Raw genomic sequence first — 19,308 nt, forward strand, 5'->3', positions numbered from 1 at the left:
CCTTCTTGTCAACTGTTGGGAATTGGCCTTGTTAGCACTGACCTCCCCACTTGGTAAGGTAACTCCCTTCTTTTCATGTGCTGTATATTTGTACCTGCTTACTGTATTTTCCACTCCATGCATCTGATGAAGTTGGTTATATCCCACGAAAGCTTATGCCCAAATAAATTTGTTAATCTCTAAGGTGCCACAAGGACTCCTCGTTTTTACTTTCTGCTCAGTTTCTCTGGAAGCAATGGTACTGTAGACCCTGGTGTCCACTATGAAATCTACATGCCATGCATTTAGCTTAAAGGCAATGCAGAGTTGGCATTTTCATTATAAATGAACATTGCAGGGTTACAGGGTTGTATATATGTAATTTGCTAATATGTGTGTGGTGTCTGTCTTATCTACAGGAGATTGTATGAACAGAGGTCTTTAAACTATGTTTCATTTCAAAGATTCAGATGTACTGTTTGGGAGGCTCTTTTGGTTAGTTTTAAAGAAGGGAAAAAAAAAAAAGGCAGGCAGCCTGTTAGTCTTTGAGAACTGTAATCTCCTTGGTAATTGTGGCAGTTCCACACTTGGAAGCAAACAAGGCTAATAAAAGGGCATTGTCAACTTCTTTTTAAAGTTTAACTTAGAATATTGCATTCAGTTTGAATCCCCTCGTTTCCAGAAACTGGAGGGATTTCAGAAAAGAGCAACAAAAATGATTAAGGGGCTGGAGGGATTGACTTATGAGGAGATATTAAGAGTGTTAAATAATGTCTAGCTTTGCTAAGCAATGAGTAAGAAGGAAGGTATGGTTACATATGCTGTATATGAAGGGTGCAAACATCCTTCAGAGAGAGAGAGAGAGAGAGAGAGAGAGTATTTAGTGTGATACTAAGGGTATAGCTAGGAGTAGAACGATGAAATTAAGAAAGTGGAAACTTTGTCAGATTTCCCTGATATTTATCCTGACAGTGAGATGTATTAGAGTGTGGAGTCTCCTAAGGGAAGTGGTTGAAATCTTTCAGCTTGAGACTTTTCAAATGAGACTGGACAGAACAGTAAATGTGCTGTAACTAACAATGCTAGGATAGAAGGGGAAAGTGGATGATATTTTTCTGCTTCTGCGAATCTACTTAAATTATAAAATCTTTGACCATATAGAGCCTTTTTGTTTGCTGTTTGTACAGCACATGGCACACTGGGGTCCTCGCCTATGACTGGTTCTCCTAAGACTATCACAGTATAAATATTACATACACACAAACTTAAAAGAACATTATTAAGGTTACAAAGTCAAACCCTGAAAAGTTAGGAAATGTCAGAATTAAGGTTGCCTGTGCAACCGTAATTCGGTCCCCTCATACATATGCATTATGAGACATGCTCTCTGCTCTCAGTTCTGGGTCAGACCAAGACCTGTCATGGCCCAGAGCAGCTGGGAACTGTAATTGCATGGAAAGTCCTGCTCACCCCCAGTTTAGAGCATGCCCATTCTTGATGGAATCTTTGGGGAATTAAGCTGTGAAGCTCCAGTAAGTCTCTACTGAGCACTGGCGAATTGCAGTTTTTCAGAGACTTATAACTTGGCTATATTTTCACAGAGATGACAAAAGGCACATCTTTGATACAAAGGTCACCACCTGCTAAGTTTCAAATCCCTGCTGTACAGCCTGAGGTTTATAAGAAAACGTCGCCTGAATTGTTTTAACATGGGCAAAATATTTTCCCATAGTCTCGTTCTCGGAACTGGCTGAACCATTTTGGCTAAAAATTTCCCCACACACACAAATACAGCCTGAAGCATAAGAAACATCCTGGCATAAGAAACATCTGCTCAAATGGTTAAAGTTGGGCAAAGTTTTAGACGTGCCTGTTTTGCTTATAATGGGAAGTGTTGGGCAACCTTAATAATAGGCGAACAGCCCTGCCTAAAATAGGAGTAATGTTTAAACATCTAAGAGTGAGTAATACAGTTTGAAGAGAAGGCCTATCACAACTGTGGTAGCTCTCTGATAATTCTAATGAATATTACATGAATTGAAACTTCTAACTCCCATCATTTAGAAGTACTCAGTTTACTTGACTGTCATGTTACTCCCACAGGCTCAGCAAACAGACCAAATGTTGAGTTGTGACCCATCTTTGTAGGAGCCCTTAGGGAGTAGTTCTCTGTCTGGGTGAGAACTAATTTCTAATGAAAGATCACACTTTTGTTTTCACAGCAGCAAATCCCTTGCTGTGCTCTACTGCCCGATTCCACTGTAAGAACGGCCTTTGCATCGATAAAAGCTTTGTATGCGACAGTCAAAATAACTGCCAGGACAACAGTGATGAAGAAAGCTGTGAAAGCCCTCAAGGTAGGCACAGGATTTTTTGGTTGCACTCTGAAGCGTTAAGCAAAGCCTAACTACTGAGGACCAGATTTAGAAGAAAATATGACACTCCTGGCTTAGCCAGTGTTGCGAATAACAGCTCTGTCTTCCCCATGCAAATAATCTTATGGCAATGTTTGTTTGTTGCAACTCTCCAGTTTGTGTGTAGTTCATTATCTAAGCTTTCAAAAGCCTCCAAGAGCACCTTTCGTCCGAAGATATCCGAGCTTACAAGGCCTGATCCAATTCACATTGAAGTCAGGAGGAGTCTTTCTATAGTGGGAGCTGGATTGGGCTTAAAGAGAGAGATAAGAGAACCTCTGAGCATTCTTCCCATTACACGGATGGGTAAACCTGTCTACACATAACACTATAGACTCTCATTGCACAATCACATTCCATTTTGCAAGACACTTTTTATAGTAGGAACATGTTTTTTTTCTCACCCTTAAGAAGGCTGAACCTTTTTTGCTCAGACTTTCAAGGGAAAAACAATTCACCTTCAGGTGGAGACCAAGCCTGAAAAATTTCAGGCTAAAAAAAGTGAAAGTTTCAAAAATTATAGCTAGCTGAAAATGGAGAGGGTGGAAGTTAGAAGGGAAAAATCTAACTCTGGTCTGCTGCTCCTGCTGTTCATGACTCAGCTGAAATATTATAGGAAGATGATGAGACTGTGTGTTCTGGGAGTGTTTTTTTTATTATTTGTTCAGTAGTTTGCCACTTGTTTTAGCATTATAGGCTCAATAAACTGTGATCATATGGGCATGTCAGTGTCCAAAATGGGGGACTTGTGACTGGAAGTCCTGCATTCTGTTCCCACCACGCAGACTAACTCAATATGGCCTAGGACGCAGCTTTGTGCCTTCTTCCCATCTGTGCACAGGAATGCCAATGTAAGGAAAAAGCACTATTGTAACAATATCACTAAACTTTTTTTTTTAAAGCATGTTTCTTCCCATCTCCCTTTCCTTCTTTACTACGAAAAACTCTTTCCTTTTGTTTAAGATTTGAGCATAAAAAGGGTCACATTGACACTCCCGGCACAGAGAGGGTTCAATGAGTGGGCAACCTGCAAACACACCTTTAATCAGAGAGAAGCCTGAGAGAGGCAGGTGTTGAATCTTCCTGCTGGACTAGTGAAACATTGTGGTCTAATCCTCCTCTTAGGGACGGGAGGAGAAAAGACTTGAGGCATAGTCACTTGTGTACTGCTTCTGTGATAATGTGGCTGTTAGTGTGCCAAGGGATGCGTTATTTTTCACCATAGGCAGGGCTTAAATTTTCAGAGATTATTTCCTGGAGTCCCCCATGAGTGTCCCCTTCCTCCCCCCGCTCCCCCTCATTTGGGGCTTTGGGCTTCAGTTATGGGGTGGAGGGGTCTCGGGGCTTCCACCCTGCAGGGCGGGGAGGGCATTGGTGCTCCTGCAGGTTTGAAAATATTTACCAGCACTCTGGCAGGCCTACAGCAGACTAATAAGATTAATTTGTTTGGGGGTTATTGTGCCTTTTGGAGGTTTAAAGCAGCAGCATTCTTTCCACACTTGGGATGGCTACTTCCTCTGCAGATTTATTGGCTGGATTGTCTCCAGGTTGCATGTGTTGTCATGACAATCTGCTTTTGGAAGTGAGGGGTTGGACCCAGGAGAAGAAAAGAGCCATATTTCATGAGGATTCAGAGTAGCAGCCGTGTTAGTCTGTATTCTCAAAAAGAAAAGGAGTACTTGTGGCACCTTAGAGACTAACAAATTTATTAGAGCATAAGCTTTCGTGAGCTACAGCTCACTTCATCGGATGCATTTGGTGGAAAAAACAGAGTAGAGATTTATATATACACACACACAGAGAACATGAAACAATGGGTTTATCATACACACTGTAAGGAGAGTGATCACTTAAGATAAGCCATCACCAACAGCAGGGGGGGGAAGGAGGAAAACCTTTCATGGTGACAAGCAGGTAGGCTAATTCCAGCAGTTAACAAGAATATCAGAGGAACAGTGGGGGGTGGGGTGGGAGGGAGAAATACCATGGGGAAATAGTTTTACTTTGTGTAATGACTCATCCATTCCCAGTCTCTATTCAAGCCTAAGTTAATTGTATCCAGTTTGCAAATTAATTCCAATTCAGCAGTCTCTCGTTGGAGTCTGTTTTTGAAGCTTTTTTGTTGAAGGATAGCCACTCTTAGGTCTGTGATCGAGTGACCAGAGAGATTGAAGTGTTCTCCAACTGGTTTTTGAATGTTATAATTCTTGACGTCTGATTTGTGTCCATTCATTCTTTTACGTAGAGACTGTCCAGTTTGTTAATTTTCAAACAGATTGACAGAGCCAGAAGAGTACCCAGAAGTCACCTACTACAGGACAGGCCCAACAAAGAAAACAACAGAACGCCACTAGCCATCACCTTCAGCCCCCAACTAAAACCCCTCCAACGCATCATCAAGGATCTACAACCTATCCTGAAGGACGAGCCATCGCTCTCTCAGATCTTGGGAGACAGACCAGTCCTTGCTTACAGACAGCCCCCCAATCTGAAGCAAATACTCACCAGCAACCACACACCACACAACAGAACCACTAACCCAGGAACCTATCCTTGCAACAAAGCCCGTTGCCAACTCTGTCCACATATCTATTCAGGGGATACCATCATAGGGCCTAATCACATCAGCCACACTATCAGAGGCTCCTTCACCTGCGCATCTACCAATGTGATATATGCCATCATGTGCCAGCAATGCCCCTCTGCCATGTACATTGGCCAAACTGGACAGTCTCTACGTAAAAGAATGAATGGACACAAATCAGACGTCAAGAATTATAACATTCAAAAACCAGTTGGAGAACACTTCAATCTCTCTGGTCACTCGATCACAGACCTAAGAGTGGCTATCCTTCAACGAAAAAGCTTCAAAAACAGACTCCAACGAGAGACTGCTGAATTGGAATTAATTTGCAAACTGGATACAATTAACTTAGGCTTGAATAGAGACTGGGAATGGATGAGTCATTACACAAAGTAAAACTATTTCCCCATGGTATTTCTCCCTCCCACCCCACCCCCCACTGTTCCTCTGATATTCTTGTTAACTGCTGGAATTAGCCTACCTGCTTGTCACCATGAAAGGTTTTCCTCCTTCCCCCCCCTGCTGTTGGTGATGGCTTATCTTAAGTGATCACTCTCCTTACAGTGTGTATGATAAACCCATTGTTTCATGTTCTCTGTGTGTGTGTATATAAATCTCTACTCTGTTTTTTCCACCAAATGCATCCGATGAAGTGAGCTGTAGCTCACGAAAGTTTATGCTCTAATAAATTTGTTAGTCTCTAAGGTGCCACAAGTACTCCTTTTCATTTCATGAGGATGTTACTTAGTCTTTATCTTTGCTTCTCTGGAAGAGTCAGATTAAGGGGAGGGTTAAACAAAGTCATTCTGTCTTATTCTTTACAAAACTGAGCCTCCCATAGAGAGAAATCATACTCTCACTCTACACTGTGATTTCACTGTGACCAGAATAGCCATAGGAATAATGTAATGCACTACAAAACAATTAGGTGCTTTCACAATTCCATAGAGCATTGGAATCAGAGCACAGAAGTGGGAGTAAGGAATTCCTGTATTCAAATCTGGACTCTGACAGACTTCTGGGGCATTGGACAAATCAGCATAGTTCTATTTCCGCATCTGTAAATGACACAATGCTTTCTTACCTGCCTGTCACAGATGTGGAGGTATAAAGTGTATAATGGGCCAAGTATTCTACGAGAACATAAATGAAGAGTCACTGTCTCCAAGTTGGTTTCAGAGTAGCAGCCGTTTTAGTCTGTATGCTTACAGACTGCCCCCCAATCTGAAGCAAATACTCACCAGCAATCACACACCACACAACAGAACCACTAACCCAGGAACCTATCCTTGCAACAAAGCCCGTTGCCAACTGTGTCTACATACCTATTCAGCGGACACCATCATAGGGCCTAATCACATCAGCCATGCTATCGGAGGCTCGTTCACTTGCACATCTACCAATGTGATATATGCCATCATGTGCCAGCAATGCCCCTCTGCCACGTACATTGGTCAAACTGGACAGTCTCTACGTAAAAGAATAAATGGACACAAATCAGACATCAAGAATTATAACATTCAAAAACCAGTCAGAGAACACTTCAATCTCTTTGATCACTCGATTACAGACCTAAGAGTGGCAATTCTTCAACAACAAAAAACTTCAAAACCAGACTCCAACGAGAGACTGCTGAATTGCAATTAATTTGCAAACTGGACACAATTAACTTAGGCTTGAATAAAGACTGGGAGTGGCTGCACAAAGTGTCATTAAACAAAGTAAAACTATTTCCCCATGTTTGTTCCCCCCCACTGTTCCTCAGATGTTCTTGTCAACTGCTGGAAATGGCCCACCTTGATTATCACTACAAAAGGTCCCACCCCCACTCTCATGCTGGTAATAGCTCACCTTAAGTGATAACTCTCCTTACAGTGTGTAGGGTAACACTCATTGTTTCATGTTTTCTATGTATATAAATCTCCCCACTGTATTTTCCACCAAATGCATCCGATGAAGTGAACTGTAGCTCACGAAAGCTTATGCTCAAATAAATTTGTTAGTCTCTAAGGTGCCACAAGTACTCCTTTTTTTTGTCTCCAAATTCACTCTTATGTTTACACTAGACTTTAAATTACACTAGACTAGATTAAATTAATATAAGATTTATTATTTAAAGTACTCGGAACATTTGTAAAATCTAGTTTGGGCACTCTGCACATTTGCTCTGAAAGTAAAGAACAGATATCTGTAGCCAGGGTCAATGACACATGGAGTGTCTACATTAGGCTTTACGAACTTGTGAAGTACCTTGATTTAAATTACAAATAACCACCTTGTGTGGGGGATGGGGGGAGAAAGAAACCTGTAGTGAAGACAAGCCCCAGGGGTAAAATTCTTCATTTTGCAAAGGGCCAGCATAAAGCTTATGCATCACTTAAGTAAGTCCCAGTTTAAAAAAAATAAAATAAAAAAGTTTAAGGATTTAAGGGAGACTTAAGTAGTACATGGAGACTCCTGCTGGCCCTCTGCACATTTCACCCTATACATGAGTTTTGTTGCACACCATGGTATACCCTTTTTATGTACCTCATGCATGTCCCAGAAGCAGTGACATGTCCCCCCTACGGCTCCTACGCAGAGGCGTGGCCAGGCAGCTCTGTGCGCTGTCCTGTCCACAAGCGCTGCCCCTGCAGCTCCCATTGGCCACAGTTATACCTTTGTGCAGCCATATATACTTCCTTTAAATGAATACATGATAGACAAGAAATCAGACTATTTTTTGAAGTGTTAGGGTTGTAAATTACTTAAGTTTGCATTGGCTGCAGTATTCATGCATGGAAGTTTTAAATTTAACCAGGAGTGTCCAACATGCTCAGGTTTTCTCTACACACGTGTCTCCTGGTGAGCAATTCTCATGAGTCATTTTGAATTATGTATCAGAGTCTTATTTCCCCTGGTAGTCTGTATAAGGGGAATAACCATCTTTCATTTCTAAGGCAGTCCTCTTTCATTGTACAGGAGATCTGATTAGCATGATGTGTATTGTGGAATTGTGCTACAAAAGTAAACTGTAGAAATTTTCTCCCATTAACCTTGTCATAATATTGAATGTATTGTACTTGTATTACACACTGAAGGTGATGTCTGTAGTACTGTGCATGAGATTGTCCTTGTGTACTGCTTCCCATCTGAGCATGTCATTGAGATTAGTAAACCTAATTAAGCCTCATAACTCTAGGTCCCACCCCAGCAGGTAGGTATTATCCCAGGGATGGGCAAACTATGGCCCGGGGGCCACATCCAGCCTTCCAGACATTTTAATCCGGCCCTCAAGCTCCTGCCGGGGAGTGGGGTCTGGGGCTTGCCCCGCTCTGCGTGGCTCCTGGAAGCAACAGCATACCCTCTCCCCCGACTCATCCGGCTCCAACCCTTAGAGGCAGCCAGGGGGCTCTGCACGCTGCCCTGCCCCAAGCGCCACCCATGCAGCTCCCATTTGCCAGGAACCGTGGCCCCTGCCCCAGCCCTGATCCCCCTCCTGCCCTCCGAACTCCTTGGTCTCAGTCCGGAGCACCTTCCTACACCCCAGAGCCTGCACCCCCAGCTGGAGCCCTCACCCCATCCCGCACTCCAATCCCCAATTTTGTGAGCGTTCATGACCCGCCATACAATTTCCATACCCAGATGTGGCCCTCTGGCCAAAAAGTTTACCCACTCCTGTATTATCCCATTTAACAGATTGGGAAACTGAGGCACAAAGAATTTGAGTGAATTACTCAAGTCCACAATTTGTGGCAGTCAGGAATAGGGATCAGCCTATACTTCATAGGGATGTTGAGACTTAATGGCTGTTTGTCTCAGAACATGTCAAAGCATTTTACAGTGTGCTATAGAAGTATGAATTATCATGTTACCTTCTTTTCTGCCTGCTCTTTGGCTATCCTGACACTTTCCTTAACTTAACTCCTCCCCTTATGAACTTCAAAGTCCTGTCATTGCTGAAAGAATTCAACAGAGTGTCCACTGAACTGTTGAATTCTCTTCTCTGTGATGGAGTAAAGGTTCTCCTTTACTAGGGGCATAGCGAGCAGATCGAGGGACGTGATCGTTCCCCTCTATTCGACACTGGTGAGGCCTCATCTGGAGTACTGTGTCCAGTTTTGGGCCCCACACTACAAGAAGGATGTGGATAAATTGGAAAGAGTACAGTGAAGGGCAACAAAAATGATTAGGGGTCTAGAGCACATGACTTACGAGGAGAGGCTGAGGGAGCTGGGATTGTTCAGTCTGCAGAAGAGAAGAATGAGGGGGGATTTGATAGCTGCTTTCAACTACCTGAAAGGGGGTTTCAAAGAGGATGGCTCTAGACTGTTCTCAATGGTAGCAGATGACAGAACGAGGAGTAATGGTCTCAAGTTGCAATGGGGGAGGTTTAGATTGGATATTAGGAAAAACTTTTTCACTAAGAGGGTGGTGAAACACTGGAATGCGTTACCTAGGGAGGTGGTAGAATCTCCTTCCTTAGAGGTTTTTAAGGTCAGGCTTGACAAAGCCCTGGCTAGGATGATTTAACTGGGACTTGGTCCTGCTTTGAGCAGGGGGTTGGACTAGATGACCTTCTGGGGTCCCTTCCAACCCTGATATTCTATGATTCTATGATTCTTTCACTGTGGGATGGTCACTGTCAGTGAAATGTAACCAGTCCCTTTGTGAATACCTTGTTGCTCTAGTACTGGCATAGAGGACTTCAAAATGAACCATCATTGGTAAGTAACAACTTTGTTCGGTCTTTGTATGCAGTTTGAAGTTAACCTAAAGGTGTGGGGTTGCCAAGTTTTAATTTTCACCTTGATGGTGGGTGGATGTGTGTGAGAGGGAGGGAAGAGAAGGGAGAGAGAAACCCCTAGATTCCGTTGTAGAAACAGGACAATGGTTAATTTTGTCTTTCTGTAGGCAAGTGTTTTTTCCCCTCTGTAAATGAATGCGGCACATTTATAAGGCTTTCAAATCTTGGTTGAAGCAGCGGTTTAAAATATCTAAAACATATTGGTTTAAAAGCAAGTCAAAGATTTTATACTCATTCATAGGTTTCAGAGTAGCAGCCGTGTTAGTCTGTATTCGCAAAAAGAAAAGGAGTACTTGTGGCACCTTAGAGACTAACAAATTTATTAGAGCATAAGCTTTCGTGAGCTACAGCTCACTTCATCGGATGCATCCGATGAAGTGAGCTGTAGCTCACGAAAGCTTATGCTCTAATAAATTTGTTAGTCTCTAAGGTGCCACAAGTACTCCTTTTCTTTATACTCATTCATGACAGTAATTATTTGCAGATCTGTATTTTCCACCAAATGCATCCGATGAAGTGAGCTGTAGCTCACGAAAGCTTATGCTCAAATAAATTTGTTGGTCTCTAAGGTGCCACAAGTACTCCTTTTCTTTTTTGCGAATACAGACTAACACGGCTGCTACTCTGAAATTTGCAGATCTTGTAGCTGCCATAGTAATCTTTAGAGCTGTTCCTTTAATCTCCATCTATTAATGCTTCTCTCTGTGGCATCTCTGTATATTTCAGTACTTTATTAGGCTGGGTGAATCTGTGACCAGGTTACTAGAGGTTGCTCTTGTTCTGGAGTGAAGTATTAGTTCTGACATGTCTGAATCGTAGATGGAATTAGAATGAGCATCCAATCAATCTCTCTACAGCTAATACAGAATTGCTCTTTATAGGATATTATTCTGGTAGTTTTTCAGTCTAGTTTTAACAATTCCAAGCACTGGGACTCCATCTATCCCACTGCCAAAAATATGTCACTGTCAGGAAATTTTCTTGGATATTATGCCTAAAGTTTCCTTTTCTTAATTTTCTCCTATTACTCTAAGATCTACCCCATATATCAAACTAATAAATGGTCACCACCATTTATAACATCTGTTGGGTGGACATTCCTGGAGCCTTAACCTTCTACCTGCCTTGCAGGGGATTTTCTGTTTAAAAAAAGACTCTTCCCGCAGAGCAGGCAGGCTAGTCAGGCTCTAGATCTGTATGTTCAAATTATGCAATTATTCCCTTCATCAACTCTTTTCACATGTTCTTCCTTTCTTTATAACTGCTCGAATGTTTGTGTGTTTTTCTTTCTGGTATCTTGGCCCTTTCTGAATTAATTTTGTCCTCCTCCCTGGACCTCCATTTTCCCTTGATATGTTTTAAAAGCCTTTCTTATTCCCTTTAACTTCTTTGGCTAACACAAACTCATTTTTGCTTGTATGCTGCTCTTATCTCTTCCTGCAAGCCTGAACTAACTCTGAATGATGCTTTAGCAGCATATGGTGCTGGTAATATCCCACAACTCTAGCCGTGCTCTTATTAGTTTAATGATAGCATTGTTGCTCAATTACAGGCTGGGTGGTCTGAAAGCCTCATTAATTGTTGGTTCAGAGAGCCTACCACCATATATTCAGGTCATTCTACCTACATCATACGTTTGTTGGTGATACAAGTTGCTATTTATTCAGCAAAGTTCTGCTCAGATTCAACATCTAGTTTGCAGTGAAAGCACTTCTGTTCGTAAACAAATTTTTTATCTGTTTAAGACTAAAAGGGCTCCAGTGACTTACCCACATTTGTAGTAGGTTAGCAGCAAAGCTGCAATAATAATCAGGGATCCTTGTTCTATCCAATAGATGACACAACCTGTCAAAGATGGGCCATAACAGAATCATACATTTATGCTCGAAATTTATTTGGCCACATAATCCCATCATGGCCACGTATCGATAGGTACGTGCTTAAGCTTGTCTATTTCCAGAGTGTTTCATTTGGGATCTTAAACACTTCATTTTGTGAAATAAATATTTGGAAGCATATCAACTGACTCTTTAGTAAAGAGGGTGAGATGTATCTGCTTCCCACTGCCAAAAGCCTACTGGGTGCCAAAAATAGAAATCTGACCCAGCTGCCAAAATCCCTAGTGAAATCTTCCCACCCTGTGGTTGTGCACTGTCGATACAAAAATCTGCAGCACTGAAAACTGAAAATTTTGGAGTTGTATGAAATAGACTGAGTTCAGGCTCAGTAATACAAGGAAATATATAATGACCACTGAAGAACTAGGTGCCACAAGATTTGTGGGGCCTTGCTTGCCATCCCTTAGGGAAATGTGGGTGCATCCCAAAGGTTAACTTGTTCTTCAGAAATGTCTTGGAGCCAGGGAATAAGTCATCCCAGGCAGTGGGGGGGATTTTGCAGGATTCCAAGAAAGGAAATTCAGGGGGAAATCCCCACAGGTTCCCCAAATATTTCTTTCCCCTTCAGTTTTTACATTATCACAAGCACAGAGATCAATCCTGAGACACTTGATACCATAAATATTCCCATTGACCTGAGTGGCTCATAGTAGTAAGCTCTAGGTCCAGCTGTGAGACTTTGCAGGATCAGGCTCAACCTCAGAGTGGATGCCAAAGCTGTCTACCAAATGGAGCAGACATACCTTGATTTGCAATGAAATACCCTAATATTTAATTTATTAAAGGCAAATAGCTCCCAGCACATCCCGCCCCATGTCAAGCCTGTAACTGATCCTCCACACGTGGCAAATGGAAAACCTTCTTAAATTCCCAATTCTGTAGTATTGCTTAGTCTTCCCAAAACCTTGCAGCCTGAATCTGGCTGCTTCTGGCTGTGTAAGTTTCCTTTTATTGAGTCTGTGTTTGACTCATTATTTACATAGGCTGTAAACTGAAACTTAACTTGCAATTACTGTTTGTTGGATTTGTCTAAATGCAACCTACATCTGAAACTTAATAGTCAAAGGCAGACTAAATAAAAATCAGAAACTTAAAAACAGATACAAATAAAATGTTACTGAATGCTTAATTAAATAAAGGCTGCACTCGTGCATGTTTAGTAGTTTCAAAACCCTTGCTTATAACAGCTGGTGCAGGAAAATAGCTTTCTCAAAGTTATGTCCGCTGTGAATAATTTTCCGGGTAATTTCATTCTCTTCCTATACTACTTCCCCCCCCCCCCCCCCGCTTACTCCCCACAAATTGACTTATTTGAGGAGATTCTTATGGGGTTAAAAAACAAATTCCTTTGCGCAGGAGCTAACAAGATAAGATATGCTGTACAAGGCAGCACTAGAAGGCATTTTGGATGATTCCTGTGATGAGTTCATCTGTGAATTTATTATTTTGACACAGTGCAGGTCCCCATGGCTGCACCCCAGAGCTAGTCCATGGTTTCTAAAACTGATTATTTAGCCACTTGGTTTGGACATCAGATAATTGCAGGTTCTTTATTATCAATTATCCAGTCTTACTCGATCAGAAGAGAGGTAACTTGTGAGTGTTGGCCTGAGAAAAGCTCTGATTTTTAATTAGAGAGCCTCCTTACATGAAGGGGTGTGTGTTTGGAATCACATCAAAGTGTCTCTACGTGCTGCTATATCTTGCAGTTCCCGCATCGTACAAAGGTGTGAGATTATTTTGTTACCATAAGAACAGGCATGCACACACTGAATAATCCTTTTGCCTTTGTCAGTTAACCCACCCAGTGTGTCTGCTGTGACCTTTAACATTTTGATAGAATGTTAGCCTGTGCCTGGTGTGATGCCTTTTATCTGGAACATATCAATAGTCAAGTGGCTATCTGAGGGCATCAGAGGTTCAAAATAGACATAAAGGTCTCTGTAGGGTGGCTTATGGGTAGGGCCCTTTGTTTTCAGTTTTTATTTAATTTTTCTTGGGAATTTGATGTTTGTTACCACAGCAACAAAATCAGTGCAAAAAATTAATAATTTTTCTGAGTAAATATCGGCGTTTATTTTGGTGGACGGAAAGATGGGGAGGAAAGTAATTCAGTAGAATAATGCTTTGAATTCTGTTCATCAATGTGCTTTGCTGCAGAACTAAAACAGAATTCAAAACACAATGCCACCTCTGAGTTTAAGAAAACAATGTATCCCTATTCCCCAAATAAAACTTTTTTCATTTGAATAAGCAGTTTACTGTTGTAGACTTAGAACTATTAGCCTATAAATATTAACATTTAATAATGTGGCCCCACCATTTGCAGTGCAAACACTCAACTTCATCCTTTTCTCCTCGTTTTTTTGTAAAACTTTCAAATACTTCCTTGTGTTCTGAAATGTATTCTGATACAGGTTTTCGTTTTCTTCCCATTTTAGTGTGCCAGATCTTTAAACTGTTCTCTGCTAACAGCATTAAATGTGTACATGGTAGGTGAAGTTATTGACATGTTTCACAGTGGTAGCTGTGTTAGTCTGTATCAGCAAAAACAACGAGGAGTCCTTGTGGCAGCTGAGAGATTAACAAATTTATTTGGGCATAAGCTTTTGTGGGCTAGAACCCACTTCATCAGATGTGACATGAACGGTGATTATATAGATCATTGATGCAACCAGGGTCCTATGGTTGCACCATGTCTTGTGCAGAGGAGTTCAAGTGAGGCGTCTGTGACATGCTGTCTGTCTGTGTGTAGCATTTTTGTATTTGAAGTTATGAATATTGGCTGTGTACTGGTATCTCAATGTGTTTGATTCTAAGTAGCCTCCGATCAGCTTCTTGAGAAAGGACTTTTCTCAGTAAGTGCCCAGTCAAGAAACGCTTAACTGACAATGAACTTTGGGAGATGCCAATCCACATCTGAGCTTTCCTGGGAACGTTCAAACTAATAAGTAAACAATGGCATAGGCCTGCAAAAAGCTGAATCATTCATGGACATGTGACTTGCCCAGGTGGCTACAAACTCCATCTTGTTGCTGTGATTTTGCACAGGAGAACAAAGGGGTTTCCACCCACAAGAGAGAGACTATAAAAGGCCCTGGAAACCCCTCCATTTTTTCTTCAGGTGGCTAAGAGATGGCCTCTCCACCTCCAAGAGATGCCAGAAAGAAACTGGAACATAGGACAGTAACTCCGGGGATGTGAGTGATTGCTGGACCCAAACTAGGAAGGAGTCCAGTCTGTGAAAGAAGCTTATTGGAACGTCTCTAAGGGTGAGACTTACCTGGATGCAGTTTTTTAATGTATTAGGCTTAGACTTGTGTGTGTTGTTTCATTTTTCTTGGTAACTTACTTTGTTCTGTCTGTTATTATTTGGAATCCCTTAAATCCTACTTTTTATACTTAATAAAATCACTTCTGCTTATTATTGAACCCAGAGTTGGTGACTAATACCTGGGGGAGCAAACAGCTGTGCACATCTCTCTATCAGTGTTATAGAGGGTGGACAATTTGAGTTAACACTGCATAAACTTTATACAGAGTAAAACTGATTTATTCGGGATTTAGGCTCCCAGAAAGACTGAATACTGGGTGCTGGGAAAGTCCCTGTTAACTGAGAAGCTCCTGGGCTAAGTGATTCTTAGTTTCTGTCAACTGCAATGGGGGTTGTGGCCCAACCTCTTCCGTCTTGCTGAGCTAGTCGGCTACAGCACAGCTGGAGTGGAGGGAAGCCTTTTCTGGCAGGGGAGTTCTCAGTGGTGTCCCCAGCACATCTAGTGGCAGTCTTGAGGGAGTTTGTGACCCAACCTGTCACAGGTGGGTGTGAGCTTCATCAGTACATTCAGATACACACGCACTTCAGAGCTCGTGTGTGTGCCTGTTTATTGTGTGTATCTTCTAAACTAATACATAACTGTACTTCAACAATCTGCTTTGCATATACACACACAGGCTAATGTATTATCAAAATTAAGGCTAAGATTATGTGACGGTGGTCACAGCTGTGACTTCCAGTGACCTCCATTGACACTGGGGAATCTGCAGCAGCCCAGCCTCTGTGGGGGACCCTCCCGTGGGCAGTGTGACCCCCGCAACTGACTGGCCGTCGGCAGCGACCCCTGAGCTGCCCTGCTGCTGCTGGCAGGGGCTCCCCGCCCCGCAGCGACGCAGCTCCCAGCTGCCGGTGGCAGAGGGACCCTGGAGCTACTCAGCCGCTGGCAGGGGCCTCCCTACAGCTTCCCTGCTGCCATGAGCAGCTGGCTCCCCACATAGCTCCCAGCTAGTGGCAGCAGAGGGACCCCAGAGCTGCTCAGCGGCCGGGGGACCCCCCCACAGCTCCCCAGACTCTGCCACTGGCAGGCTCCCCGCAGCTCCCAGCTCCATAGGGTCGGGGGGGACCCCCCCAGCTCCAGCCCTGCAGGGTTTGGGGGGGGAACATCTCCCAGCCACTGGGCAATGGGGTCCATGCAGCTCCCAGCCAGTGGAGTGGGGGGGGTGCTGGATCCTCCTCTCCCCATTTTGTCAGGGATGTTTTTAGTAAAAGTCAGGGACAGGTCACTGCTTCTGTGACTTTTTGTTTATTGCCTGTCCCTGACTTTTACTAAAAATATCCATGACAAAATCATAGCCTTAATTATAATACATAAATCTGATGCAATGTATTGCATTTTCCTAATGAAGTAAGTTTTTTTTTTTTATATATTTGAATGATACAAAAGTAGGGTGAAAAAAATGAATAATACTTTTTATAAAACCCGGGAATTTTGGGGTAAAAATCTGTTTAAACTGAAAACAAAGCCGCTTACTTATGGGATATATAGCTTTTTCACCAAGCTCACCTGTTTAAATCCAGTTCTGGTGAAAGCAATTTTCATTGGATGATGGCTCATTTGGTGTAAAATCAGTTCTTAGAGTAGCGTCCCTGCGGGTGCCCCACTCTAGGTGTGTTTGTGCCTCCTGCGTCTTCGTTGGAAGATTTTTCATAGCAGCGTCCGTTCGGCCCGTGCGTGCGTGTTACTCCACCTCGTGCTGTGTGCCGTGGCTGTATAGCAGGGGTGTCCAAACTCACTGACCCTCCAAGCCACAGAAGTTTGAGAGCCGGGAACGCCTGCTGGGGCTCAGGGTTTCAGCCTCGCAGGAGGCGCCTGTTGGGACTCGGGGCTTCAACCCTGCGGTGGCCCTGTTGGGCCTAGGGCCTCCTGCCCTGGAGGAAGTGCCTGCTGGGGCGTGGGCCTGAAATGCCGGCAGGTGTCTCCTGTGGGGCAGAATCGCCAAGCCCTCACAGGCACCTCCTGTGGGGCTGAAGCCCCGTGCCCCCCTCCCTGCTGGGCAGAAGCCCCTAGCCCCACCAGCCCACCGCAGGGCAGAAGCCTCAAACCTCCCCCCCCCCCCACACCCATCTGGTAGGTGGACGGGGGGTGGGGTGGGGCTCTGAGAGCCTAACTTTAACTGTAGAGGGTCGCGGTTTGGCCAGCCCTTCCATATAGCACTGACTAATTGTCCTCAGTTCCTTCTTAACTGCCCTGGCTTGAGACGGAGACTAAGCTGAGACGGAGTCTGAGTTGAGAGTTTTTTTGCCTCAACTGTGCCTTCTTAGCTTTTGTAGTTAGTGTATTATAGTACTTAGTAATGGTTGGGGGGGGTGTATGTATTTATTTATTTGTTTAGAGAGAGAGAGTGCGCTAGCAAGCAGGTACTTCTCTCCCCCACACTTCCCAGGAGGGTGTTTTTTGGGGGGGGGGCTGGGTTGGTGGTGGATTTTTTTTTGTTTGTTGGTTCAAGAGGAGACATCACAAAAATAGCTGCAATCTTTGCTAGCAGTTTTAGCTAAGAGAACAAGGGTAAATGAACTACCGTTGAATTCCTCTGGGGCAGCGTGGGGGTGGGAAAGGTTCCACTGCTGCTATCCCTGCTGGACTTGTTCTGTAGACCGATTTTATTCCTCAGGCTGTTAGTTCAGGCCTTTTCCCAGCACTAAATATACCAAAAATGAAATATTGTCAATGGCTTTTAATCTATGCAATGTTGAAAATGATTTGTATTATGGAACTTTTTCTCAGATGCAGTGATCGATTTTGCAGTCAGGGCTGAAATAATGGTACTATTTTTGTAACTGGCTTAAGGACAGGAAATAGTAACCCCGTATCCAATTAGGTATTGATACTTCTCCTTTAGATTAATGGGTAATCATGGGAGCTGGGGATTCAGATTGTAAACGGTATATTTCTTATCAGGCAGAAGTAAAATATAAATTCGAACAATTCTTTCTAGGTATCTGCATCTCTTTAGTGACACTTATACCTAATTACAGTTTGAAGATATGATTACATGAATATAGTATTTCCTATATGTAATTCCAGTTTCCCGAACCAGGTGGTCAGATATCAAAGGCTTGTCTTCCTATGGTTTAAAATAAAAGAATTTTTCCCATCATCCTCATGATTCATTAAGTTCTCTGTTGCACTGTCCTAGATAAAATGATCCCTATGAGGTGCCTTCAGGATCTTCAACAGTGTGAAGGTGTTTGAAATGTACGAGAGTCCTGGCTCGTTAAACTGCAGTAACTTTTCTTGGGGATCGTTATAATTTTGATTATGAAAATGACTCCTGTAGGAGAGCAGTAAGCGCATGCCTCAGTCTTTATATTATCATTGGAATAAGTCCAGCTATTGAAGGCACAAATAAGGTTAATTTTGATTTGCTGTTGAACAGAGCTGATTCCAGGAAGGCAGAACAGAGCATCTTGATCCAGATGATCCCTGTAGATTTATGAGAGCACAGTGTTTGCATATAAATAAATTGTGGTTGCTTTACTGCAAGTCTTCATCATCATTGCTTCAAAAATCCATTTGCTGTTGGCAAGAGGGGTGTGTCCATAGGGGCAGCTCAGCCATCATTTTCAACACTCCATTTAAAAAAAAAATACTTCTCTTATGACTACTAAGATAAGCTTCAAAAGTGAACCATGTGTGAATCAATTTGGTGTCTTGCTGAGTCCAGACAGAGTTCCATTGCTTTTGCTGCTGCTCATATTTTCATCACATAGCAGCAGAGTGAAATTTTATTTTGATTTTACTACTGATTATCAGAACCCAGTGGGCAGCGGTACAGCTGTCAAGAATCTTGTCAAATTTAGTCTGCTGATAGGGTTCCAAAAAGTGGAAGTTGGGGAAGGAGTTTATGCCTGGTTTAAACTCAGCGTTGTCCTGGTTCAATTAAAGTTGTGATTTGATACAGATTTTAATTAAAGGCATATGTGGGGAAACTTCTAAAGCTGGCTTATCAATTTAGCTTGTGTCTGTAAATTTAAATTGATATATGGTCCACAGCTTGCACCAATTTAACTAAATTGGTTTAAATTAAAGATGATGCAGCTTCTGTGTAGATTTCAGAGTAGCAGCCGTGTTAGTCTGTATTCGCAAAAAGAAAAGGAGTACTTGTGGCACCTTAGAGACTAACAAATTTATTAGAGCATAAGCTTTCGTGAGCTACAGCTAACTTCATTGGACGCATTTGGTGGAAAAAACAGAGGAGAGATTTATACACACACACACACACACACACACACACACACACACACACACACACACACACACACACACAGAGAGAACATGAAACAATGGGTTTATCATACACACTGTAAGGAGA

General features: G+C 42.7%; 1 protein-coding gene across 2 annotated transcripts in view; it reads left to right on the forward strand.

Moving 5' to 3' along the window:
• LDLRAD3 (low density lipoprotein receptor class A domain containing 3) overlaps positions 1–19,308 on the forward strand; it is a 164,648-nt gene that overhangs the window by 79,503 nt on the left and 65,837 nt on the right. For both annotated transcript variants that reach the window (XM_038405624.2, XM_038405626.2), the window contains one exon: positions 2,202–2,336. In XM_038405624.2, coding sequence (XP_038261552.1) covers positions 2,202–2,336 — 135 coding nt within the window. The remainder of the gene's footprint in view (positions 1–2,201; positions 2,337–19,308) is intronic.

The sequence above is a fragment of the Dermochelys coriacea genome, chromosome 6, assembly GCF_009764565.3.
Source record: "Dermochelys coriacea isolate rDerCor1 chromosome 6, rDerCor1.pri.v4, whole genome shotgun sequence".
NCBI classification, from domain to species: Eukaryota; Metazoa; Chordata; order Testudines; family Dermochelyidae; genus Dermochelys; species Dermochelys coriacea.